The sequence below is a fragment of the Tasmannia lanceolata genome, unplaced genomic scaffold (assembly GCF_043159265.1).
Source record: "Tasmannia lanceolata isolate RefF3 unplaced genomic scaffold, GAP_Taslan_0.1 ptg000011l, whole genome shotgun sequence".
NCBI classification, from domain to species: Eukaryota; Viridiplantae; Streptophyta; class Magnoliopsida; order Canellales; family Winteraceae; genus Tasmannia; species Tasmannia lanceolata.
Window position 1 is genome coordinate 17,219,526 of NW_027518688.1, and position 27,467 is coordinate 17,246,992.

Genomic DNA, 27,467 nt, shown 5'->3' on the forward strand with positions numbered 1-27,467 from the left:
TGATAAGTTTACCTTTTCAGATAATTTCTTTCCAGGTAATAAAGTGGATGCTAAGCAAGGGGCAGGGCACTACAATGGGAACTTATGAGCAGTTAATACGTGCTTTAGACAACGACGACAGAGCCGAAGAAGCGCACACATTTTGGGTGAATAAAATTGGTCATGATCTCCATTCGGTGCCATGGAAGTTATGTGACCTTATGATTTCTATTTATTATCGAAACAACATGCTAGAGAGGCTTGTAAAGGTACCCCATTTCTCAACTGATTTTCTTTCCCTCTTTGCTACAAACTAGTAAAAAATGCACGTGCAAATGCACATGCGATTGAGATATTTTACAACATGGTTTAGTAAAGCTTCAGAAAACTGGTTTTGGAAATATCAACTAATTAAAATGACAACTACTACACTGAATGTTTGACGCCAATATCACAAACAGATTGCAGGGATGACATCAAACAAATGCCACTCACCCTCTCTTCTTTCAAGTACTGCCTTAAATCAAATTTAATTTGTTTGTGGCATCATATCTTGGAGGACAATTGCTATTCTGTTGTACTTTTATTTTGTTTCAGGAGCACTCACTCCAGATTTTCCATTTCATGCATCGTTTTAAAATGTGTTTCTGTTCACGATTGAATCCCCATTCACAACTAAAAAAATCACCCACATATTGAAATATCAGCTTGCCGATGGTTCTAGTTTACTCCGCATCCCCCACCCTGTGAACATACAATGATGCAACATCTACATCAAACATGCTCTAACTACCACAAATTAGCATGCCAAAATCCATATTTTCGATGACAAAATAATGTGATTCTATTCCAAAAAATAGAATAATTGATTCTTAATAAAATAGTTAAAATGCGATTCTAATTCTGGAAGCACTCCAAAGAACAAGAATTAATTCTGGCTTCCATGATGAGAATAGTGAGAATGGTTACAGAGCACAACCTAAAAGTTTCCTAGAATATGGTACCAGCACTAAGGCTTCAACAATATTTTGGCACCAGAGGATGAGGATTAATTGCATGTGGAGGGTTGGGAGCTCAAACAAAAACAATGAAAAGGACATGGATAAGATGAGGTAAAGTGAGCTAAAGTATTCGAGTTGCTTGGGGAAGCAAAAAACAAACACACATCAGTGATTGGAGATAATATATAACAGGAAAATGTAATGAAGAGATAGCTGATGCAGAGACAAAATAGAGGAGCAGCTGTATGACCAAAATGTTGTAAGTACCTCCATGGATGCAAAACTATATATATAAAAATATAGATGTCAAGAAACGAAATAAGAAAAGGGGTATCAATTTTATTCGTGAAACATTCAGGTGGGATTCATTTAATTCATCTGAGGTGGCTTCACATGCAACAGCTCAGGCGTGAAATGACTTATGTGATGGTCCCTAGCAAATCCCTTCCCAATATAAGCCAAATCCTAATCAGAAATAACGTTATACTTTAAAACTCCTTACATAGGATACTAACTCATGTAAACTGACTTAGATAAGAGGAAGGAAGGAAGGAAGGAAAATACATTGTTCCCCACGAGGTAAATGATTTGAGGATTCAAGTGACTCTATGCAGCCATAGTTATTGTTAGACGAAAGTTTAGACAGAGAAAATAAATGAGTTAGGGTTATCTCCCCCTGACTCGTATCTTTATACTAAAACATAAAGGAATGTACAAAGTCCTAAATGCCCTTAGGCAAGTTACATATTCCAACACTCCCCCTCAAGCTGGAATGTAGATATCATACATTCCTAGCTTGTTACATATATCATTCAATTTTGACTTGTTTAAGGACTTTGTAAACATATCAGCTAATTGGTCCCCTGACCGAGTAAACACAGTGCAAATCTCTCTTTTCTGGATTCTTTGACGGATAAAATGACAATCCACTTCAATATGCTTGGTGCGCTCATGGAAGACTGGATTGTTGGCAATGTATATTGCAGCTTTGTTGTCGCAATAAAGCTGCGATGGAGAAGATGAAATGAAGCCAATTTCAGAAAGAAGTGAACGTAGCCAAATAAGTTCCGTGCTTGTCTGTGCCATTGCCCTGTATTCAGCCTCTACATTGGACTTAGCTATAACATCCTGCTTCTTACTCTTCCATGAAACAAGATTGCCACCTACAAATGTACAATACCCAGTGGTGGACCGTCTATCTGCTGGGGATCCAGCCCAATCTGAATCAGAGAAGCCTTCAACTTTCATATGGCCATGTCTTTTGAACATCAATCCCTTCCCTGGAGCCCCTTTCAAATACTTAAGAATCTGTGTCACTGCAGCCCAGTGAGAAGTACGTGGAGAGCTCATATACTGACTGACAACTCCAACAGCATATGAAATATCTGGCCGAGTAACCGTGAGATATATAAGTTTACCGACAAGCCTGCGATACCTGCCAGGATCCTCCAACAACTCTCCTTCTGGAACGAGTTTCACATTAGGATCCATGGGTGCAGAAGCTGGTTTAACTCCAAGATTGCCTGTTTCTTTTAGCAAGTCCAAGACATACTCTCTGTGATAGGAACAAGCCTCTAGAGGAACGAGCAACCTCTATCCCCAAGAAATACCTGAGCTGACCCAAATCCTTAGTAGAGAATTTCTTTTGCAAGAAGGTTTTCAAACGTTGTATACCTTGTGAATTGCTCCCTGTGATGATTATGTCATCCACATAAACTATCAACAAAATACACCCAGCTGAAGAGTGATAACTGAAGACTGAGTGATCCACTGCGCATTGTTTCATGTCAAAGCGCATGACTGCCTCACTGAATCTCCCAAACCATGCACGCGGAGATTGTTTGAGGCCATATAGTGACTTGCGTAGGCGACACACGTAGGAGGAAGTCTCCCCCTGAGCAACAAACCCTGGTGGTTGCTCCATATACACCTCCTCAGTTAGGTTGCCATGGAGGAAGGCATTCTTCACATCCAGTTGATGAAGGGGCCAGCTATGATTAACAGCAAGAGACAGGAGCATACGGACAGAGGGAATTTTCGCAACGGGACTGAATGTCTCAGTGTAGTCAACACCAAAAGTCTGAGTGTATCCTTTCGCGACTAACCGTGCTTTTAAGCGCTCGACAGTACCATCAGGGAGGTATGTGATGGAGAAAACCCACCGACAACCAACAGGACGGGCACCAGCGGGTAGGGGAACGAGATCCCATGTATCATTACTATGAAGAGCGCCCATTTCTAGGTTCATAGCATCACGCCAGCCAGGATGGTCAAGAGCCTCAGCCACTGACTGTGGTAAAGAGATAGAAGACAAGGAGGAAACAAAGCTCTGGAAGGTACTGGTGAGCTTATCATAAGAAACTAAATTCGAAATAGGATGTGCAGTGGAACGGGATCTCGTACGAGATGCAATAGGAGAATCAGAAACAACAGAGGAAGGCGGAAGAGAAGATACCTGAGAGCGGGAGAGAGGGATCATCGGCTCAGAAGATGATTGTGCGAGAGGAGGTAGAAGAGACCTATCTGTAACTTGGCGCCGCTGATACTGCTGTGTAATTTTAGGTGGAGCTGGCTTCTCCAACGTGGCAGAAGTAGAAGCTGCAGAAGTTGGCCGCACGGAAATAGGAGATGACGGAAGAGAAGCAGGTAGATCTGGTAAGGGAAGCGAGACCTCGGACTCAAGAGAAGGGGTGAAAGATGCCGCGCCATGTTGGAAGAATGCCTCAGACTCAAAGAACGTAACATCGGCTGAGACAAACCAGCGATGCAGACGAGGGCTATAGCAACGATAGCCTTTCTGCGTACGGGAATACCCCAGAAAGACACAACGCTCAGACCGGGTATCGAGTTTGTTACGGCCAGGTCCAAGGTGATGAACAAAACAAACGCATCCAAATACACGAGGTGTCAGAGGAAACTGTTCCTTACTAGGAGATAAAATCTCGAAAGAAGAAGCACCCTCTGAGACAGAGGAAGGAAGGCGACTAAGAAACACGCCGTGAGAAGGGCATCACTCCAGTATGCCTTAGGAACACTCATCTGAAAAAGAAGAGTGCGACCTACTTCAAGCAAATAACGAAGTTTCCTCTCAGTAACACCATTCTGTTGAGAGGTGTACGCACATGAAGACTGATGTAAAATCCCATGTTGGGAGAGATAGGATTGAAAGCCATTAGTATCAGAAAAATATTCTCTAGCATTGTCAGTACGAAGACATTTAATATTCCAATTATATTGATTCTTAATTTCAGAATGAAATGTGCGAAAAGCAAAGAACACGTCGGATCGACTCTTAAGTAAATATAACCAGGTCATGCGTGAGAAGTCATCAATAAACACAATAAAATACCGAAAGCCAGTACTAGACGCGACCCTAGGGGGTCCCCATACATCAGAATGGACTAATTCAAATGGACTAGACACTCGACTAATGATCCGGGACGGAAACGACACACGACGGTGCTTCCCGAGTTCACAGGACTCGCACTGAAAACTAGAAAATGGTCCGGGAACCAGAGAAGTCTGCTGCAGCCGCTGAAGTGAAGGATGCCCCAGGCGACAATGCCACTGAAATGTATCCAAAGAGCTATGTAAGACAGTAGGCGGCCGGCAGTCAAGACAATAGAGTCCATCTACCTCACGACCCGTTCTAATCGTCTTCCCAGTCGAGAGATCCTGAAACAAACAGTAAGATGGGAAAAATGAGACAGAACAATGAAGAGATTTAGTAATTTGGCTAACTGAAAGTAAACTAAATGGTGATTTTGGGACATAAAACAGAAGATAAGGTAAGAGCAGGATGAGGGGAGATATGACCAACACTAGTGATAGGTGTAGTGGACCCATCAGCAAGGGTGATAAACTGAGAGGGAGATGAGAAAGAGCGAAAAGAATGAAGCTGAGAAGAGTTACTAGTCAGGTGATTGGATGCCCCAGAGTCAATGATCCATGACCCTAAGCTAGATAGAAGGGTAGTGGGTGAACTACCTGGCTGGGCGAAACCTACAGAGGGAGGAGGAGAACTGAGCCGCAGACGCTGGAACTCCTCATAATCGGCACGGGATAATGTATAGGTGGAATCAGCTGGTGCAGGAACAGAAGCAGAGGGAGCGCAATCTGAAACCGAAGCAGTAGTAGCACCCATGTGAGCCGAGTGTGCCTGACAAAGCTCGGGATGCAGGGTATAGCAATGGTCAATATAATGTCCCTCGCGCTGACAGTGAGTGCAAAAAGAACGGCCACGGCCACCACCAGAACGACCACCACCACGGCCGGTACGACCACGGCCACGACCAGAGGAGGCTCCACCACGAGGCGGGCGAGTAATGCCATTATAAGTCGCGAGAGCAGAACCATCAATAGGAACAGATATCACTGGATCACCAGGAGAGCACTGCTGGACGCGGGAGTAAACCTCAGTAAGGGAAGGAATAGCGCCAGAACCGATAATTTGCTGACGAAGATGCATGTACTCTGGACCCAAACTCTCAAGGTACTGCACAACACGGATCTGATCCCTCTGACGGGCAGCCTCTGTGAGATCCGTGGTAAGCGGCATGTAAACATCAAGCTGCTGACAGAGGCCAACGAATTGGCTGTAATGGGTGGCAAGAGGAAGATCACCACGGCGGAAACACATCCACTCAGAATAGGTAGAGCAGATCCGACTAATGTTGCCATGCCAGAGTAAAGAAGAGTAACCTGATCCCATATCCGTTTTGCAGTAGGCAGAAGCATCAAGGGCCCAGAGACGTGAGGGGCCATACTCTGCCACAGAAGGGTGCAAACAAGAGCATCCTCCTGTTTCCATCGATCAAAGGTGGGATCCGTCGTAGGAGGAGGATCACGACGAATGACGTGGGCTTTCCCACGGGCAATAAGATACTTCTCGACGGCTGCTTTCCAAGTAACATAGTTTGCCCCATCCAACTTAACAGTAGTGATATGTGGGAATGATCCATCCACAGAGAGAGATGATGACGAAGAAGACGCCAAAGAGGGTGTCGGACGAACACCAGGAGCCACTCCTGTGGAAGGATTGTCAAGCACCTCCTCCATAACAACAAGCAAGAAAGAAACAGACAATCGAAACCAAGACGAATAACAGGAGATAACAGAATAGGTGGGCAAACTAGGATAGGCTAAGAAAGCTAGACGCGACTCCAAGAATGACGGGCATCGACGAAGCTTGACAAGAGGGAAGCCATGAGGCACAGAGGGGAGCTGCAAAGACAAACAAGAATCTAAGTAGGGTAAGAGATGAAGATCTAACACATAATAACAGGGAGAAAAGAGTGGTAGGGTTTACCAAGGGATGAAAGGAAGAGACGGAAAAATGTTGTGGGTTGAAAAACTTGGGGTGTGAGGCTTACCAGCAAACCTAGGAATTGGGTGCTGGAAAAAAAAAATTCTGATGCGAGGCGAAACACCGCCCTGGAAACTTATTTCCAGGAAAGTGATTTTGTGGGGTGGGGGGGGGGAGTCAAGGGGTGCAAATCCTTGGTCTGGAAAAAGTTTTCCGGCTTGGAGGGAAAATATTTTCCTGGAAAATTTTGGGTTCTTGGAAAATAATTTCCGCCGTAGGTAGAAAATCTGTGAGGGGTTGTTGCGCGGGGGTACAGAACCAGGAGCTTTGCGCAGGGGAAGAGAAACGTGGTGAGAGGGAGGGCTGCCTTCGGCTCAGAGAGAACTGCTCATCCTAAGGAAAAAGATGGCGTGCCAGTCTGCCTCCGATGAAACTTGGCCCGGAGTTGGGTTTCGCGGCGAGGGGGGTGGCGGAGAAGATGGAGGTTGCTAGAGAACCCTAGGGATCAGAAAACCCTAAGGCGAAAGTTTAGACAGAGAAAATAAATGAGTTAGGGTTATCTCCCCCTGACTCATATCTTTATACTAAAACATAAAGGAATGTACAAAGTCCTAAATGCCCTTAGGCAAGTTACATATTCCAACAGTTATGGAAGGGCAAATGGAAGAGAGGCAAAATAAAAGGGAAAGCAATAAACGTTAATTGCTAAACAATATTATTTTCTATGGTAGTTACCTATAGCAAGTCCTCTGAACTTTAATGATACTTATAGTCAGTTAGTTACATGGAGAATCTTTCTCAGTTTTCCTAAACGTTAATTGTCATAAATCAATTAAGCACTATGAGTAGAAATTTCAATACGTCAGTCCAATTAAGCACTATGAGTAGAAATTTCATTTTCATAGTGCTTAATTGGACTGATGTATTGAAATTTCTACTCCTGGTCTCCATATTATTTTCTTTAAATAAATAATTGAGGAACTAAATCCTATCAGATAAACTACTACGAATCTATCATACCTAAATTTTGACAGATAAGGGAAAAAATAAATAACAATCCTAGAGAAGGATAGAAGCAAAATAAAAGAGAAAAGTAGCACTCAAAGGGAATGATGCGAGCAATACAGAGCAAAATCAAGGCTAAAAAGAAGTAACAAAAACCCAATAAAATGCAAAAGTAAAGGAATAGAGCAAAAATAACTACATACTAGCACCCAAGGAATATCGATATGGAGTTTTCGTATGGTATGTAGCAACCGGTGAGATCAAGCAAAATTGGCGAAGCAATAACGGATTTGTCCAGATGGTCCAGGGAGGAGTTATTTTTCACAGACAATAAAGCATGATATATCCATTGTGCAACAACCAATTACCCCAAAACAAAAGTTTAAGCTGTTAGAGATGATGTTATTTAATCATTTATACTTAAACAGTCCCCCTCATGTGTAGCCCCTCTTTTTTGGGTTGGCTGTACATGTGGATTTTTAATATGAAGGAGTTACTAGGTATTAAAGTTTGAACCCAGGACCTGCCGTGAAGAGGCAATAGCTCTGACACCATGTGAAACAACCAATTACTCCAGATGCGTAGGCCCTGTTCGTTTGATATTATGACAACCGATGATGAGCCCCCAAACCGATTATTGGACTCAAATTACATTACTTTTCAGTCCAATAATTGGTTTGAGGGCTCACCATCAGTTATCATAATCCCAAAGGAACAGGGCCTTAAGCTGTTAGAGATTGTGTTATTTAATCATTTATACTTCAACATCCACAATAGGAGCTATTTTTCCACCAAAAAGACAAAAAACACAGCACATCACAGGCATCATAGGATGTTCAACAACTGATATTTTATACCTAGATCAAACATCATTGGAAATGTAAACAGCAGAATCCATGGCCACTTATTATAAGCTTCAGATTCCCAAAATTTTCACACATTTCTCACACCAAAGCCACAAACATAAGATTGTTTATAAATATCTTTTTCTTTCAATCATATTCACACTCGAAGCCACGATTCTCGGACCCAACAGACATCTGAGAGCCCTCAAAGTGTCTGCACACAAAGTATAATAAAACAATCACTAAAAATGCAATATTGACATCCTACAACAACAACATGAAATTAAATCAAATTGCTAATTTCTTACCAAAAAAAACCTTTAAAGGGGTTTTACTTTTTAGTAATTTTCCCAACAATTAGCTTGAGGCTTTCTCTTGCATCTATGAAAGAGAGAATCCATCAAATCATCAAGAGATAACAAAATCTAAAAAAGAGAAACAAAAACAAATAAAGGGTGAAAGAGGGAAAAGGGTACATTCCAAGGCACAGAGGTGCTGATCATTAAAGATATTTGGCTTCTTGTTGTTAATGCCCATTTTGAAAATGATCCAAATCAAATGAGTAAATGAAAGTCTTCCTCTACTAATCTATATTAGAATATGAATCCGTAATAAGGCTTGCATCTTTGCCTAACTTCCTATATAATTAATACATTAAAATGAATGATAATTTAAACACAGATCATTTGGAGCACAAAATTAGCAAAATTTATTACCCTTATGCAGACTAAGATGCATCTCTTTCTTGACTTTGGCCTGCTTCTCGCGAAGTGTGGCTTCTTCCTCTTCAATCTCCTTCAGCCTCTTCTTCATCCCCTCAAGGTTCTACATAAAGTTGGACTACCTTGCCCTTGGTTTCTTCTCCTTTGAAGCTGGAGCTGGACTACCTATGGCAAAATGACCAAATAACTCAAGATAGCTTTTTTGAATTGTAAAAACCAATGAGGCGAGTTACATGGAGCTCAAAGTTGAAGCTAAAAAACCAAAAATTAACATAAAACATCTTGGTAGAAACTAGAAAGTAAAATTTTACAAAAACTCCACATAGTTTTGAAGCTATCTAAAATATCTTAGAATTTAAATAAAAGATCATTGTAGAAACTACATGATTTTCACAAAAACTCTAAATTGGATTTTCCATTAAGCAATATGAATATCTTACCATTTACAAAACGACATATAGATTGAGGCGTTGTCATTTTTCTACAGGGAACCAATGTCGGATAGCTGCATTGATATAAATAAGTGCAAATTCTGTATTATAATCTCCTGTTTTAGAACCTTCACATTCAAATTCTACCATCAAATATGTGTACAGGAATGTAAATTATGGAGTGAACATGGGAAATAGATTTATTGCTAGTTGGAATGAATGACTGTAACAAACACACCATGGATATCCACTGTCATCTATTGGGCAAATCACCCACTTTCATTCCACCTTAAAAACACATGGACAAGCTTCTCAGAACCATATTTCCATCTTATAAAACAAAATAATCCTCTCTTACATCACTAAAATAAAATGAGGCCTAAACATTCAACAGATCAAACCCCCAAGTCCAAGAAATTCAACATAATAAAATGACCCAGAAAATAAAATAAAGTTTTAGGTTTTAAGCCCTTACTTTGTGGTAAGGAGGTTCCGTTTTCAGGTTCTCTGCGAATTCCAGTGTCCTTTTCAGTCCCTTTTTACTGACATACACGTGAGACTCAGCCTCAGAAACTCCATCAAAAGATTCAGAGTCTGGAAAGAAATGGAAAAAAATAGATAACTACAAAACAAGTTTCATGACTAAACTGCAGTAACAAATCCAATTGGATTTCAAATTTATAAGAATTTATTCTGATATAATTCCCTTAATTGCTGAATGTTAAGTTGCTTATTTTTTTATGATGATCACGTGGGTTTTCAATTTATCTGCGAAGATGGGAACAAAAAGAAAATTATGAAGAACATGTTGGTGTTTTTAGTGTGGCCCGCATTGGTGGGACCCACTTTAGAGAAAACGTTGGCTTTCCTTTTTCACTTTGTGTTGTATTCACAAAGGGAGTCTTAGGGATAAATCCCAAGTGTTTTGAAACTCTAAAACAAAAGGTGTTTCAAGTGTGGAAGGATACGTGAATCCAAACTCTATAAATGTGTGATGTTGTTTGATGGAAACACATACATACGTAGCTAAAGTCCATCAGAAAGAGAGGGTCCCCAATATGAGAGGAAATACTTGCCTGCGATTCCATTGATCGAGCCTTAAGGTCTTCTTAAAATTAGAAGATCTCTCTTGTTCGTGTGTAGCGGAGATTGGTTCGTGGTTCATCGAGATTTGAGGGATTCATGATTTTCAAATCTAATGGCCATGGCCGGAGGTGATTCCGCATTAATTTTGAATTAAATAAAGCCTAACAATTGGTAGCAGAGCCGACCTTCGGCTTGTGTCGATTGATCTAGAAAGATTGATTCATATTAAAAGTATTATTCAAATCAAATTTCATACATCGAGTCTTCTGTATTTGAATCGAAATTCGATTTAATAAGGTTTAGAAGTTCGGATTATATGAAAATCGATTTAAATCATAACTAATATGATTCTAGAAATATATCAATCCCTTTGTGCTGTTACGGCGAAGACGCCATTAAAATCTGAAGGAAACTTCAAAATCTCAAGTTTCTGTGATTTTTGTTAAATTGGCAATAAAGGTTCTAACCGTGATCGGACGGCATAAGGTGTAGCCGCTCGAAGGACGAACTCAACCGCTCAAATGGCAGGTCGATCCGACGGTTGGATCAATTTTAATCTCAACCTAAAGTTTTCTAGGAACATAAATCGAAGTGGGTTTCTTTATTTTAAAAAAGGGTTGAAGATGAATAGCGAGCGCGTTTCTCGCTATCACGGTCTATGACACCGCATGGGTCACGAAATAAAGTGACATCACCTCCTTGTTTGTTTTTAGAAAACAGCTAAAGGGAAATAAAAAAATAATTATATAAAATTTTGAAAAGCTGTGTTTCCGAGCATCACCATGACGCCGCCCGCGTCATGGTGACGCGCATCGCCATTAAAGTTAGCGTAAATAACTTTTAAAAGATTTTGTCTTTTTCTTCAGTTTATCTTCGGGCACTATTTTGGGCCCTCTAATGACATATTCTGGAAAAGTGTTGAACTGTACCCTACCGTTTTTCGGCGTTCCGGACGCAATGGTATAGTTTCCATAGGTTGCTTTTCCGGATATTCCAACTTTTATTGGGCATTGGAAGTTGGGTTTATAATTAGGTTTAGGAAAAGTTTTGAACTGTACCTTAAAGTTTTTCGGCATTCTGGACACAATGATACAAGTTCCAGAACAATCCGAGACCAGTGGGTTGTTGTTTTTGATATTCCGACTATAAAATGGCTTTAGTAATTGTATCTGGCGATTGGGATTCACTCTCAAATTTTAATGGAATGTTTCTAGCACCCTAAGGTACTATGTGTATCAGTTTTTTATTGTTTGGATTGATGGATTTCAGTTTTCAAGCGGCCTAGGCTGTTTGTGCTCAGTTTCGCCTACAACCTCAAGGCTTGAAAACTGATTCAGGTTCTCTATTAAGGTAATCTGATCAATCCAAAGCTTTTACAATAAAGTTAATAATTGCCTAAAAGTTTACTATCAGTATTTGAAGTGTTTGTGTTTCAGTTTCAATTTATTGCATGATTCTTTAAATTCAGAAGTTTACTATCAGTATTTGAAGTGTTTGTGTTTCAGTTTCAATTTATTGCATGATTCTTTAAATTCAGTTGTGGTTGTTATTTGCAATTCCTTCAGTACTTTTGGATGTTTACAATTAAGTTAATCATACGCCATAAAGTAAAAATCTTGTAATATGACATAAAGACCAGTCATACACCCAAAGATACCATTATAAAGAGGTATTCGATTATTCTGGGAGGGCCCAAAGCATCCTATGGCTATGAGGATACCTGTGACAAGTGGTGCATTTACAGTGCCCATTGACATATAGAGTGTAACTTTTCAGTTGCTCTACTTTAATTATATCGGCAATTGCAATGGATTTATAATACATAGCTGCTTGGCCCAAAGGAAAATGGTTGTGTATTATGAATTCATTATAATTGTAAGATCAATGAAGTTAGACGAAGGGTCTTATCCTAGGCCCAAAGGTATGGAGAATGGACCTAATTCTAATTTAATTGATCGGTACGATTATTAAGGGTAAATCTAATGTGTGTTGTAACCACAAGATATGATGTATTTACAACTGAATATGTCAATATGGGTTGGCATTCTGGTATTATGGTTTAATTGGAATTTAGCACGTAGAAAGCTGAATAAGATTTTATGAATTTTAAATCTACTAGGATGTTCCTTACTAGGGGACAATTTTTATGAGTGGAAGAATAGAGTTATGCTCACTTTAGGCTGGATGGACCTTGATCTTGCTCTCAGAGTGGATGAACCACTCATTCCTACAGATGAGAGTATGCAAGAAGAGTGGGACCATTATAAAGAGTGGGAGAGCTCAAACCTTTTGAGCTTACTTCTTATTCAAAGTCACATTGCTTAAAGCATCAAGACATTTCTCCCTAAGACCACAATGCCTGAGAATTTATGGAAGCTTGTAGCTACCCGATTCCGTCAAGTCGCTACGAGCAAGAGAACAACGCAAAAATTATGAAATTTTTTTTTTTTAAAATAAGATAATCAACAACCACGATAAAAATCTTATTCAAAATTAAATAAGTCTACCATAACAAGAGACCCTTTCAATACTCATACTCCAAATGAAAAGTAAAGTTTTAATAACTAAAGTTCAAAATAAAGAGTCCCGACAAAAAAATGAGAACAGAAAATGACGCAAGACGCCATAGCGCAATAATCCATGAAGCGAACTCGCCGATCACACAATCCCTTATCCCATGGTTTCTTCATTCGCAATCGCTCCGCCATCTAACGCCTCAACTCCTGTGGTGGAGAAAACAACGTTAGAGCAGGGTCCTTAAGAGACCGAGCAGAGTAAAAGGAACAATATAAAAGGGCATGCAATAATAATTTAGATCCTTAGCAATCATCTAAAAGCAATAGTAAATAACTGGAAAATAAAACTACACCATCTATAGCAGTATAAACAGGAATGAATGACAATAATGAATGATATGCTATGTGTGCATCGAATATATAAAATGAGACAGTATATTCCCCAGGTACATCCGGCTTTCCCCATTTTCTTTTTCTGTCAGTTTTCTTCTGGCCTTTTCTTTTTACCGGTGTCCTTGCCGCACGACTACCCACTACCCCTGTCCAAAGGTAGTGGCGTTATGGACTCGGATTTTGGTCTCGCATTCAATGCCGAGCCGTTTCGGGGATACTATCCCTTTGAATGGTTTGCCAACGAAAGGCTGTACACGCTTCTCGCGTTGGGACCTTAGGTCCCAGGATGATACCACCACACCCTTAATTTCCCCTTCACTCTCTTTCATGTATGATATGCAAATAGGGATTTTAAAGTACGTTACCTTTGCCTTGTTTTCCTGTATTCTTTCACTTAAAGGTTAGAAGCAGTTTATTTTATTTATTTTTCATTTCAAGTAAACAAGTATAATGAGCTATACAGTTATCACAAAGAAATAGTATACGTAAGATTACTTTGCATGAAACTAGTTATATTGAAACCATTACAACACAAGGTCTAGCTGTCACCTGCCTTTAACTTATGAACGAAGCGAATAAATCAGTCCCTACTAGAAAGAGAGGGGAAGCGGTCCTGAAGTCAAATCAATAAGTGCAATAGAGTCAATTTATTTCGATCTAGATTCTTTTAATCATTTTTTTATATTTTCTTTATCAGGAGAAGCCCCTGACTTTGGGGTCAACAGGGTACCTGTAACGATACAACTGCTGCCCTGTTTTCGGGGACATAAGATACTCTCATTTTCAAACACAACCTGGCCCATTTTTGGTCATAAAATCTTAGACCAGCAGGGTGTAAACCTGGTCCAGTTTGGACCTAAATACTCATATATATATATATATATATATATAGGACATAAATCTGGACAGATTTGGTGTTCTCGATTAAGGTACAAAAACAGTACCAAATTTTGGGCCTGTGTACTCTAAAAACCACATACTATTGGCCCCAAAATCTGGACAGATTGTGTTCCAAGGTGGGGCACACAATAAGATAAATATTTGGACTGTTTCATGCGCCCAAAATGGGCACAAAACCAAAAATAATAAAAATAAATCATTTTGCAAGGTAGTAATGCTAGTAGAATCGCCGAGATAAAAAGACATGCAAAATTTCATTTTTCTCAACTTATACTCACACGACAGTTGGAGTCGAAAACCATCGTAAGGTTTCATTATTTTGTAACCTAATACACATACGACTGTTGGATTTCATATATATATATGGATTCACAAGATTTTAGAATGTAAGAATTAAACCAACGTCTATTCATCCATTGAACACTTACACGCATACATATACATGTATGTACATGTGTTTTTATGAATAAAATGATGGTTTAAGATCTCTGTATTTATGATGTTTGAGTCACGTGAAATGAAAATATTACAAAATCATGAAACTCTTATTTCATTCGTAAAATCTACTACAAAGAGGATTTATCAAGAACACTTGATATCTTCTCTATTTAAATCACATATATATATTTATTTGTTTTCTCTTTTTCCCCTTGTTTTATAATACTTAACTGTTTAGGGTTTTGCTTAGAGAATGAATAAGATTAATTAGAACCAAGAAAATCACAAAACTTACTTGGATGGAGTTAGGGTTTGATAAGAGCTTCAATCTTCTTCTTCTCTTCTTTTCTTTCTTTCTTTCTTCCCCTTCTCTCTCTCTCTCTCTCTCTCTCTCTCTCTCTCTCTCTCTCTCTCTCTCTCTCGTAAAAAACTTTTGGGTGAGAATGGGAGAGGTGCACGTCACTATATATATTTTTTTAATTCTATTTTCCTTGTTTTATGATTGATAAATTAAGATGAGTCATAAGAGGGCTATAGTAAGTTACCAAAAACCCAACACCTTGGTCTTATTTATAAGGCATGATAGCCACTTTTTATGGGTTTTAAATTTTAAAGAAAAGGAAAACAACCAAAAGAGGGGAGAAAGATGCGCACAGTGAGTTGTGCGCATGATTCTTTCCCTAGTGGGGATTGTGTAACTGCCCAAATATTAGGAAACCTTTCATTTTCTCTCAATCTCTCCTTTTTGATTGGTCAAAGGATATTTTCAATAATATCTCCCTAAACTTAGATTTCTAAATCATATCCCAAAGAAATCAGCAATTATAGCATACTTTTAGGATTTGAGTAATTTGGAAGTGGGCCCACTCTTCATTTAAAGGTGTATGCACGTTTTCCCTTGTAAGGGAAAACATGGGTTTCTTCCCATACTCATTTTTTTCCATGCTTTAAGTGATATTTTCCCCGGAAATTATTTCTACAACAAGACTTATTTTCTTCTCTCATTTAGGGAATTTAGTTATCACCTTCAATAGCCATAGATTCTAAGATCTATGGATCAAAGCAAAACAAAGGGAAAAGAGTGATTAAAAACTAAGATCGAGGGTTGATCAACGATGGATCGTTGATCCCCACCCTCGAAAATAGATCTATTGATCCAATGGCCTAAATCTTAGGGTTTTGAAAGAAGAAGATAATCACAGTTATTACAAAGCTATTCAAGAACAATTTATCAGTTCAGATAAGGCATTGGCTGCTACCCTCATGAGCAGACTCGTATCTTTGAAGCACACTACGGATAGAGGAGTGCAAGAGCATATTATTGAAATGCGCAACATTATTGCGCAAATGCAGGTCATAAAGATTGAGATTTCCGAGCCTTTCTATGTGTTCTTTATCCTCAACTCCCTCCTTGTGGAATATAGTTAATTCAAGATTTGCTACAACATTCATAAGGGCAAATGGTCTCTCTAACAAGCTTGTGACCATCTACGAACAGAAGGAATGGACGTTGAGGCAAGAGAAGCTGGAAACAACCAATCTTGTCGTTCGAAGAAAGAACCAAGGAAAGAATGGCAAGAGTGATTCGTTGAAGAAGAAGTCAATGAAACCGTCAGTTATCCAAATTGGCGCTAAGAATACCCAAGTACTTCTGGACGAAAAAGGGACACGTAAAGAAAAACTGCCTTAAAGTGACTCGGAAAAGTAAGGTAATCTCATTTCATTTGTATGAATGTATATGATTTATGTTCAAAGTGACACATGATGGATTGACAATTTTTTTTTCCAATCCATGTTGCCAACACCTTAGAAGGATTAGTTAGCCATCCGAAACTGATGGAAAGTGAGCTGTTTATCTTCTTAAGAAACTAGAAACGTTCACGGATGGAGGATATAGACCTACCAGTTTGAGCCATCTACATAATTTGTTTTACATTGAGAAAGGACCTTTTACATACCTTTATTTGTTTTAGACTTTTGGACCATGATAAAAAAAGGGCGGCCTAGTGCATGAGGCTCCTGCCATTGCAAGGTCTGGGGAGGGCTAGATGTACGCAACCTTCCCCTGCTTTGCAGAGAGGCTGTTTCCGTGACTCGAACCCGTGACCACCAGGTCACAATGGAGCAACCTTACCGTTGCATAAAGGCTCGCCCTCACTTTTGGACCATGATATGAACCTTAATTTCCATTTTTCGTCTCTTGATATAATTAAGGATTCTGTTATTGGTAATGGAACCTTGATTGATGGCATACATCGTTTGAGCCTAAATATTTTTTCCTCGAAATACCCTAACCATGCAAGATTGTGTTGCCATTAAACGTAGTCATGCGAATATCGAATCCTCTACATTGTGGCACAGGAGATAAGGTTACACCTCCATAGAGTGCATTAAAATGAGACTGAATGATGGAGTCCTAGAGACTCTTGATTTTACAGTCCTTCGGACTTGTGTGGACTGCATAAAGAAAAGCAATCAAACAAGTCCAAGAAGGGTGCCAAGAGGAGTTCTAAAAAATTAGAACTCATACATATTGATGTTTGCAGGCCAATTCCAACTCCTTGGTCTAAGGTGTTTTATCGCTTTTATTGATGATGTTACAAGTTACATGTATCTCTACCTTCACTTTGAAAAGAGTGAAGCGTTGAGTGCCTTTAAGGTATACATAGCAGAAGTAGAGAGATAATCTGGAAAGAAAATAAAGATCGTTAGATCAGATAGAAGAGGCGAATATTACGATAGATACATTGAAATGAGACAAAGGCTAGGTCCATCTGCAGAATTCCTAAAGGAAGAAGGCATTATTGCTCAATATTACATGCCGGAAATACCACAATAAAATGGTGCAGCTGAAAGGAGGAATCACACGCTAATGAATATGGTTAGAAGTATGATTAGTCAATCGACCCTCTCATTAAATTTGTGGCGCAAAGACTTAAAGACAACCATGTATGTTTTAAATTGGGTTCCTAGTAAGGCAATTCCTAAAACTCCATTTGAGTTACGGAAAGGTTGGAAACCCAATTTAAAACACTTAGGATATGGGGCTAGAGGTTAAAAAGTATTCATTCCACATGAGAGTAAATCGGACCTAAAGATTGTTAGTGGCTATTTTATTGGCTACACTGAAGGGTCTAAAGATTATAAGTTTTACTGTCCTAATCATACTACTAAGTTTGTTGAAGGAAAGAACATTGTTTTTCTTGAGGATGGTGACAACAGTGTGAGCGAACCAACTTGAGACTTAATCTTGGAAGAAGTGCAGAATCCAGTTTCTATATCTGTACTTCAGAATCAAGTGGCCGGAATTCATGACCCTCTACAGGATGCGGTTATGAAGGACGAACTAATAGATGGTTTGCCACCCCAAGAGGATGATGCCATTGAAAATTCCAACCAGAATCCACATGAATTGGAGGATGTAATGGCACTAAGGAGATCTTCAAGAATAAGGAAACCGTCCATCTCTTCATATTACATTGTGTATCTTTAGGATGTTGCCCAAGAGTGTGCGAATGATGGAGACCCTTTGACGTTTTCACAAGCTATGCGTGGTGACGACTCTAATTTATGGCATGAGGCCATGAAGGATGAATTAGAGTCTATGGCCAGGAACCAAGTCTGGGATCTTATCGAATTGGCTAAAGGGGCTAAAGCCATTGGTTGTAAGTGGGTCTATAAGATTAAAAGAGACTTTGTTGTCATTGTCGAAAGATTTAGAGCGAGACCTGTGGCTTAAGGATTCACTTAAAAGGAGGGTGTAGATAATGATGGGACTTTTTCACCAATTTCGAAAAAAGACTCATTAAGGATAATAATGGCCCTTGTAGCTCATTTTGATTTAGAGTTACTTCAAATGGATGTGAAAACGGTCTTTCTTAATGGTAGTTTGGAGGAAGAGGTATACATGAATCAACCTGAAGGGTTTTCGTCTGAAAGTGGTAGTTATAAAGTTTGCAAATTAAAGAAATCTATATATGGACTAAAGCAGGCCTCCCGTAAGTGGTACCTCAAGTTTCATGACGTCATATGCTCTTTTGGATTCATAGGAAACATTGGGGACCAATGCATATATCTTAAAGTAAGTGGGGGTAAATTTATCTTTTTAGTCCTATATGTACATAATATTTTGCTGACTACTAATAATTTGGGAATTCTAAATGAGGTGAAACAGTTCTTAACTCAAAAATTTAATATGAAGGATATGGGTGAAGCCTCATATGTCATTGGCATTGAGATTCACAGAAATAGATCTCAAGGTATCTTGGGACTATTTCAGAAGGCCTACATTAAGGAAGTTTTGGAAGGTTTAGGATGTATAAATGTTCACCAAGTGTAGCACCTATCCTTAAAGGTGGTAGACTCAGTGAGGAACAATCCCCGAAAAATGATTTGGAAAGGGAATATATGAAGAATATTCCTATGCTTTAGCGGTTGGCAGGTTGATGTGTGCATAGGTCTATATTAGACTGGACATTGAATACACTGTAAGGATGCTAGGGAGATACCAGAATAATTTTGGGATGGATCATTAGATAGCTGCAAAGAAGGTTTTATGGTTAGGACACGCGGAGGATTACATGCTTACATACAGACGATTGAATCACTTGGTGGTGATCGGATTTTCAGATTCGGACTTTGTCAGATGTCTTAATACTAGGAAGTTGATATTGTGGTATATCTACCTACTTGAAGGAGGCACCATTTTGTGAAAAAGTATAAAGCAAAGATAGATAGCTTCTTCCACTATGGAGGCAAATTCATTGCGTACTATAAGGCGACTATGCAGGCGCTATGGTTGTGGAATTTAATCATAGGGCCTAGGATTCTGATTTCCATCTCCAAGCTGCTAGTGATTTACTGTGACAATTACGCTATGGTATTCTTATCTAACATGGAGTTCCTTAAAGTTAGAGAGAATTTTCTGAATCATCGAGTGGCTATTAAGTAAATTCTACTTTACAGTTGACCACTAAGGACTTTCTCCTCAGGTGTATACGGAACATGTGGATCATATGGGTCTTGTAGTAATTGGTGCTTAGTTACATGTCACTTTTGGTTGCAACATAAAGTTGATGATTTTGTTTATATGTTTTTCCGTGTATATTATGTCTTAAATGTCACAAGGGTTGATAAGACGGGCTGTCCATGAGGACAGATAAAGTTGGACCCAAATAAGCATTTGTGGGCTTATTCAATAAAGTTTTAAACCACACATAAAGTGTACATTAGTGATCGGTGCATGTGATACATAGAAGGTATCATTTCGGTTGGAGGTGTATGCCGTTATGATTAGTACATTCGAGACATGCTATAAGTGTGTACAATAAAGACAAAATTAAAGATATTTGGGATTGATGTTTTCCCAAAACAATGGCCATAAAGTTTTCAAAATTAATATCTTAAGATTCTAAGTTACTTTGTGTATATACCAATGTGGACAAAGTAGGAGAATGTTGAAGTTTTTAGTGTGGCCCACATTGGTGGGACCCACTTTAGAGAAAACGTTGGCTTTCCTTATTCACTTTGTGTTGTATTCACAAAGGGAGTCTTAGGGATAAATCCCAAGTGTTTGAAACTCTAAAACAAAAGGTGTTTCAAGTGTGGAAGGATACGTGAATTCAAACTCTATAAATATGTGAGGTTGTTTGATGGGAACACACACATATGTGTAGCTAAAGTCCATTCTAAAGAGAGGGTCCCTAATTTGAGAGGAAATATTGTGCTTGCGATTCCATTGATCGAGTCGTAAGGTCTTCTTAAGATTAGAAGATCTCTCTTGTTTGTGCGCAGCGAAGATTGTGTTCGTGGTTCGTCGAGGTTCGAGGGATTCATGATCTTCAAATCTACTCGCCATGGCCGGAGGTGAGTTCCACGTTAATTTTGAATTAAATAAAGTCCAACAGAACAAATTCTGGAGTGTCTTATATAAAAAATAAAAGTAAAATAATGATTGGATATTTTTTAATGATGATCATGTGAGTTTTCAATTTCTTCGCAAAGATGGGAAACAAAAAGAAAATTATGAAGAACAAATTCCTCAGTGTCTTATTTAAAAAATGACAATAAAAAAAAAAATGATAAGTAAAATTTTTGGAAAGGCCTACATAGTTCAGTTACTACGTCCTTCCGGAATAATTGTTTGGTTGGTCTTGAGGATGATTCAGTTGTTACGTCCCTGTTACATGTATAATTATTTGGCCCTACTATGCATGTTACATGTATAGTTGTTACCCACTTAAACTTGTAAATTATTTGCAGGCATGTGTTTTGGACTGACATAATTACGGCGTGCTGGACATTGGAACTCCAAGATACTTGGTATATACAAGCATTTCTATACAGCCATATTATAATATAAATATAAAAGGACTAAAAGGCAAAATAGGACAAAAGGGTAGAAGTTTGGAAAATAGATAAAAGAAAATCCTACTGCAGATGCATGTGTCAAATACTATTACATTTCAAAAAACAAGAGTTTTTCATTGTTATGTTGCCTTCTCCAATTGATGCACATTTTGAAAGTGATCACTATTTATGGTTGAGAACCTTTTATCTTAATTTATACAAATGTATTTGGCAATTATTGAATCATTTTTTTGTTGAAGATTTGTTGTCAATCCTATGAGTTCCACTCATTTTAAGCTGATCTTGTTTCTTATACTTGATTTTTCAGCTTTTCAAAGGCCTTGAAGCATTTGACCGTAAACCCCAAAATAAAAATACGGTCCAGAAAGTAGCAAATTCGTATGAAATGTTGGGCTTATTGGAAGAACAAAAGAGGGTAATGGAGAAATACAATGAACTGTTCAGTGAATCACCCAAGGGGAAATCCAAGAAATCTAAAAAGGCCTCAAAAAGGACCACGAAGATAGCTGGTATGCTTTCTGCCATCAATACAGATTTAAATATCCCGAATTGTTTAGGCCGTGTTTGGATTGCAAGAAAAATATTTTCTTGGGAGTTTTTTTTTATTTCAACAATTTGAGGGGAAGTGATACGATTATGGCTAATTTAAAGGGATATCATTATAAACTGAAGGTCCCTCTAAATAAAAATTGAATGGGGTTGGTTCACGTTATCTTTTTTCTTTTGTTTTTTTGTAGGTAATGTGGGATTGAACCTCCGACCTCTTTATTGAGAAACAAAGATTCTTACCAATTGAGCTAGAGGCCCAATCCTGAGTTATCTTTTTCCGTGTGTCAAAAAGTTAGGAACTTTTAGAAATATTTCTCCTTTCCAAACTTTTCTAGTAAAATCTTGCAATCCAAACAGGGCCTTTCGGAAAATATTAGTAGTGCATACTTTTTTCAACAACACATGGTTCTTGGTGGTAGTAAGATCCCTCCCGTGAAATAATATAATACTGCCCATGTTTTGGTAGTTGGTACGGGTGCCGTAGCTTCCACCAATGGTGTGCTATTGTTGATTTGTTGTAACAAGTGAATATGTTACTTCCTCATCATATAAACATGACAATCGATTTGGCAATAACCAAAGGATGACTAGTCATCCGTGTCACTGTCACTATAATACATATCTATGTAGATATGTATCTCAGTATATCATTCGTGTCTCTGTTAGGCACGAAGAGCATGCCAATCACTCACTCAGAGAGAGAGAGAGAGAGAGAGAGCCATCAGAATGGAAATAAATGATGCTACGGAAGACTGAACAAGGAAGGCTCTACAAAACGAGATGGTTCGCGGTCCTCCCCGCTCCCCGTTTCCAGTTTGGGTTTTCCACTTCAAAGGTTACACGGGTTCCCGGCTTACCATTTCAAAAACATGAGAAAGTTAAGGTGACTCAAATTCTAGCCAAATTGAAAAAGCCCTAAAGACGTTGAGAGGCCTCACCTCCTTACTTTTTTCAAATGACCATCTGACACTCCAACAGCCAATGCATCAGCCCATATGCCTGCCCAGAAGCAGCCAAGCCTTTGATCGCAGCGTCCCCGCAAGCCAATCCTTCAGTTTCGGGTTCATACGTGTATCCGAGGAGTACCTCCCCAAATACATCAGAAGAACTAGGACAAGGGAGTACGGACCAAGCAATGGCGTTGGGTTTCGAGCTGATTTCTTTGAGGGGAAGATTGACATGAAAGAAAAAGCTATGCGTTGATAGCGGTTCTCTGGTTCCAACTGTTGCTGGCGCTGCAGTCAGCCTTAGGTTAGGGCTATACGAATGAATCGTTCCTTCATATACCTCCCCACCAATAGATAGAGACAAATGGGAATAACTGAACCACGTCTACAAAATGCAGCCTTTATATTTTTACTTATATGCTACTTCCTCTAGGCAAACTCCATAAGGGGTTTTAATGTTCTCATTTGATATCCATAGTACAAAATATTGGCCATTAGTTAATGTATCAGTGATTCTTTGAAATGTATTTTGAGTCTAATAATTATTTTAAGACTCAAAATCAATTCTCAAAATCCAAAACGAACAGGGCCTAGGGATTGAGCCCCTCTAGCTCAATGGTCAAGGCTTTGGTTCTTCAACCTAGAGGTCTGAGGTTCAATCCCAGCTTACATATCGAAAAAAACTAACAGGGCCTTAATGTATTAGCTGAATTCATAGTTTTCTCTCTTGGATATCTGTCTGTTTATTGATTTTGAGTCCAAAACTAATTATTTGACTCAAAATTGACCGCAGTTTTTGCCATTCCAAAAAAAAAAAAAAAGGTGCAGTTTTGAGTCCAATAATCAGTTGAGGACTCACAATTGATTCTCAAAATTCCAAAATGAACGGTGCCTTGATATATTATCTGATTCATAATGGATTCGTAATTTTCTCATTTGGATATCTGTTTCTCTTCACTTGATTTATTTCTCTGGCATCTGTAGAGGGGAAAAAGCATGAAATGTTGGAGACTCCAGAGAATCAAACCCTCGAACAGTAGCATTGCCATGGCCGTGTGCCCGTGTGGAAGTTGCTTGCGAGAATGCCATTATTAGGTATTGACTCCATTTTTTAATTCAGTCTGATATTCTCATCTTTAACTGAGTTTCATTCCCCTTGAAGAAGTTCTTGGTCTCATTTTTATGAATTTATTTTACTCGTTTAGCATCTGCAGGAAGTACTGATAAAGGAATTGCATTTTTTGTGTTGCAGTAGGAAATTCGTGTATTCACCTTCCATTCTAAGTTATAGAATTTGTAATTTTTTGTGTTACCCAAATGGTGCAGTTATCACTATTCTGCATTGGGTCTAAAGAGGTAAAAGAAGTAAAAAAAAACACATTGTATTGGGTAGTCAGTGTTGTCATTTTATTTCAGTGTAATTTTGAAAAGAATATCAATTTTTGTGTAATTATTTGCCTTCTTGGCACATCTCTCCACATCTTTGATTCTTTTGGAGCCTCCAGAATTTAGGGTTTAAAATGTGAAAAAATTGGAAAAAAACTGAGTTGTCTTTCATGGTTTTGTATATACTTTTTAGGGGACGGCCGGACGGGTCTGTTTGTTTGCCATCGAAATAGAAAGGAAAGTTAAATGACATCATTATTCTTTCTGGATGTTTGGTTGTCATCCACTGTTTATTCTACTTTCCTGGTATGCGTAAACGAGATTTTTACTTCTGCTATGTTTTTACTTGAAAAATGACATTGTTTTACTTTCCTTCTACCTAACATGCATGGAAACGATACCATATCGTTGCTGCTAAAAGTGTCTAATTCTGGGGAAAGGACTAACCAACAGATAAAATGTCATCCTTTTACTTTCCAATCCATTTGGATTCATATTGAGTAGAAGCAAAAGTAAAATGACATCTTTTTCCAAGTAAAAATAAAGTGGAAGTAAAAACTCAGTTTAGTTTACCTTCCTCTTGATTTGGAAGAATACTTTTAAGTGTGTTTGGTTGCACAAAAATCAGGATAGTTTAGGAGTTTTGCTTTGCATTTGGATGTCATGTCAGCACAATCTCTTATTTGGTTGCCAATGTAGCATCGAATCCCTAGAGTTTATTGGACAAGTTTCATAGGTAATTATTGCATGTCTGGTGACGTGAGATCCATGTCCCCTCCTTATACCTACCAAGCCGAATTTCTCAAAAAGGTCGAATTTGGCTTGGAGAATGATGCTTTCTCTCTCTCACTTTCTCTCTCTTGTCTGTTCTCTTTCTATACTGGAAATGAAACCTCTCGCACTACGAGGTTGGCAACCAAACATTACTTATCACCATTCTACGAGGTAAATTCTATATAGGGGTGCAACATTGTCGGGCTCAACCCAAACCCCCAAACCCGACAGGTTCAACTTGATTTTGGCTTAGGTTGGGTTAGGATTGGGAAAAGCCAACCTAATTTAATTTGGGGTTGAGGCCCTGGCAACCCGAAGTGACTGAACCCAACCTCCATCATCTATTTTTTATCTTGATTTTCTTTCGGTTATGTTTTTTTCTTGGACTTTTTGTGTGGCCCAAGACTCAACCCAACCCGATTTCAGGTTAGATGGGTAGTTGTGGTTGAGAGATTTACAGGCGGGTTGGGTTAGGGTTGACCTTCCTTGACCCGAGGCTCGGGTTAGGGTTGAGGGAATGCTATCTCGGGTTGCCCTAGACTTAACCCGGCCCAAGTTGTACCCCTAAAACTCTAGGTAAATCAAATGTTTGTCTCCTCCCTATTGACCACCTATACCACTAATCTACAAGTTAGTTCTGAAGCCATTATTTTGAAAATTCCTAGGAGACTAGGAAAGTAGAATGAACAGTCCATGGCAACTAAGTATGAATCAAATTTTTTTAGGAAAGGGAAAATGGTATCATTTTACTTTAGATTTTGTGTAAAAAATTGATTACATTGACTGGAAACTACGCTTAGTCCCTGTTCGTTTCAGATTGTGACAATCGATGGTGAGGGCTATAATCGGTTGGGGTCCTCACCATCGGTTGTTACATTCTGAAACGAACAGGGCCTTAATTTTGAGTCCAATAATCAGTTTTGGACTCAATCCAAAATGAACAGGCCCGAGAGATACGGTATATAAAATAGAGGACTACACAGAGAGTCACTTTACCAGGTATAATGAGTCCAGCAGGGAAGTAGGTATGTATGTGAAATCAAGACTTTAGATCTTGTAGAACATCTTGAGGTGACCCAACGTATTGTTCTCATCGTGAACGGGCGGGCATTCCATGTGTTATCAAGGTAAACTGGCATAAGTGGAGCCCAATAAGGTTGTGTTTGGATTGCCGGAATCAGGAACATGAATTGCCAACCTATTCCGATTCTCTTGGAAACAAAATGGAAAATATCAAATTTTTTTTTTTTTTTTTTAAATCATTCAAACAATGGCGGAATCAGAACATATTCTGGCTGTTCTTTTTCTCTCCTTTGATTCTGTCGGCCCGAGTGTCATTTTTATCCTATTGATTCTGTTAAATTTTTAAAACCAAACACCAACATTAGCTAGAATAAAAAAAGGATGCCAATTCCTGCCCCTGATTCTAGCAATCAAAACATTATTTATGTTTTTAAGAAGGAGAGTAAAAGCGACTTTCTAGCATTTTTCAATATAATAATAAGAGACCAACAACTTTACTATCAATTATAAAAATAAAGTAAAATAAAAGTAAAAAAATAAAAAACCTTGGGTCCTAAAAGGTGGCATGTATTTGAGATAAAGACCAGCAATCTTGTAGAACCTCATGAGAAGGTCTTGTTCTCATCTCTAATGGGCAACCCATGCATAAGATAATGAACTACAAAAAATCAACTTTGCAACATCTATTGATAGGTCTTGTTCTCATCTCTAAGTACCTCTTTGGTAGTTTGTGAGAAGGATTTGCATGAGTATGTAGTTCTGAAGCCTTTGAAATGCTTTGCAAGGGGTTTCATTTGGATGGATTTAGAAATTTTAGGATTTTAATGGGCTGGAACCATTAATTGTTAGAAACAAAATATTTTGATATAGGGTTTCTAGGTTTTCAATGGTTGGGCTTTGATTTTGTGTTTCAAAGGGTTTCGTTGAGGGCTTTAAATGGTTTTAATGATCTCATTTAGGGTTTCAATCGTTTTGGGGTTGATTTTGGGTTTTAAAGGGTTTCATTTAGGGTTTGAGAGGGTGTAAATATTTTCATTTATGGTTTGAATGGCTTTGAATGGTTTAGGTTTTCATTTAGGGTTTGAATGGCTTTGAATGGTTTAGGTTTTCATTTAGGGTTTGAATTGTTTTGCACTGTTTTGCTGATCTTTGCAATTTCCTTTTTATTTTTAAAAGTCATGCTAATTTCAAGTTGTAGGGTATTCTTTTTTTGGTATGCAGCAATTCATCAGTGGAATCCATGTTACGATCAAGAGCAATTTTGATTAGTGGAAGGCTTCTTTCCGCAGAGTAAATTTTCAAAGTTATTGATAAAGCTAGTAAGAAAGTCCTTTAAACACTACAGGTTCATGTTATTGATATTTTGCTTCTCTCTAATGCCATCATGGAACAAAATTGGCTATGCTTTCAAAAACACGTGTTTATTTAAAAAAAAATCGTTTGCATTCTAATGGAACTCGTATCAAGGTTAACTATGTGAAATACAAAGGGAAAAGGAAGAATGAGGAGTAAAAGAGGAAGATGGGAGTAGAGAGAATTCGTGAGGCGTCTCCCTTGTGTGGGGACATCCCTATGTTATTACGAATCAACATGCAAAGATAAATATTATACCAATGCCTTTAATGAGGAACTTAAATGAGTGTAAAAAAGATGCATAAAAAAACACTATGAAACTATGATTTATATTTTCTGGCATTCCTCTTACGGTGCTGGTACATAAATGTTGAGCTCCTTTGCCGTTATAAAGCCGTTATTTATAACGGCAAAGGAGCTTCAAACAAGTGGAATAATAATTTCT

At 38.5% G+C, this 27,467-nt stretch overlaps 1 protein-coding gene across 5 annotated transcripts in view; it reads left to right on the forward strand.

Annotated features, from left to right (window-relative positions):
• The window catches only part of LOC143886509 (pentatricopeptide repeat-containing protein At4g18975, chloroplastic-like), a 45,824-nt gene extending 18,915 nt beyond the window's left edge, over nucleotides 1–26,909 (forward strand). Inside the window, exons 6-9 of one of the 5 annotated variants that reach the window (XM_077390511.1) lie at nucleotides 36–248; nucleotides 11,644–11,724; nucleotides 20,883–20,942; nucleotides 21,298–21,410. In XM_077390511.1, coding sequence (XP_077246626.1) covers nucleotides 36–248; nucleotides 11,644–11,706 — 276 coding nt within the window. In that variant the 3' untranslated portion in view covers nucleotides 11,707–11,724; nucleotides 20,883–20,942; nucleotides 21,298–21,410. Of the gene's footprint in view, nucleotides 1–35; nucleotides 249–11,643; nucleotides 11,725–20,882; nucleotides 20,943–21,297; nucleotides 21,500–23,470; nucleotides 23,582–23,691; nucleotides 24,142–26,890 lie in introns of those variants that run through there. The other 4 variants (XM_077390508.1, XM_077390509.1, XM_077390507.1 and 1 more) reach the window with 4 other exon arrangements.
• The last annotated feature ends 558 nt before the right edge of the window (nucleotides 26,910–27,467 follow it).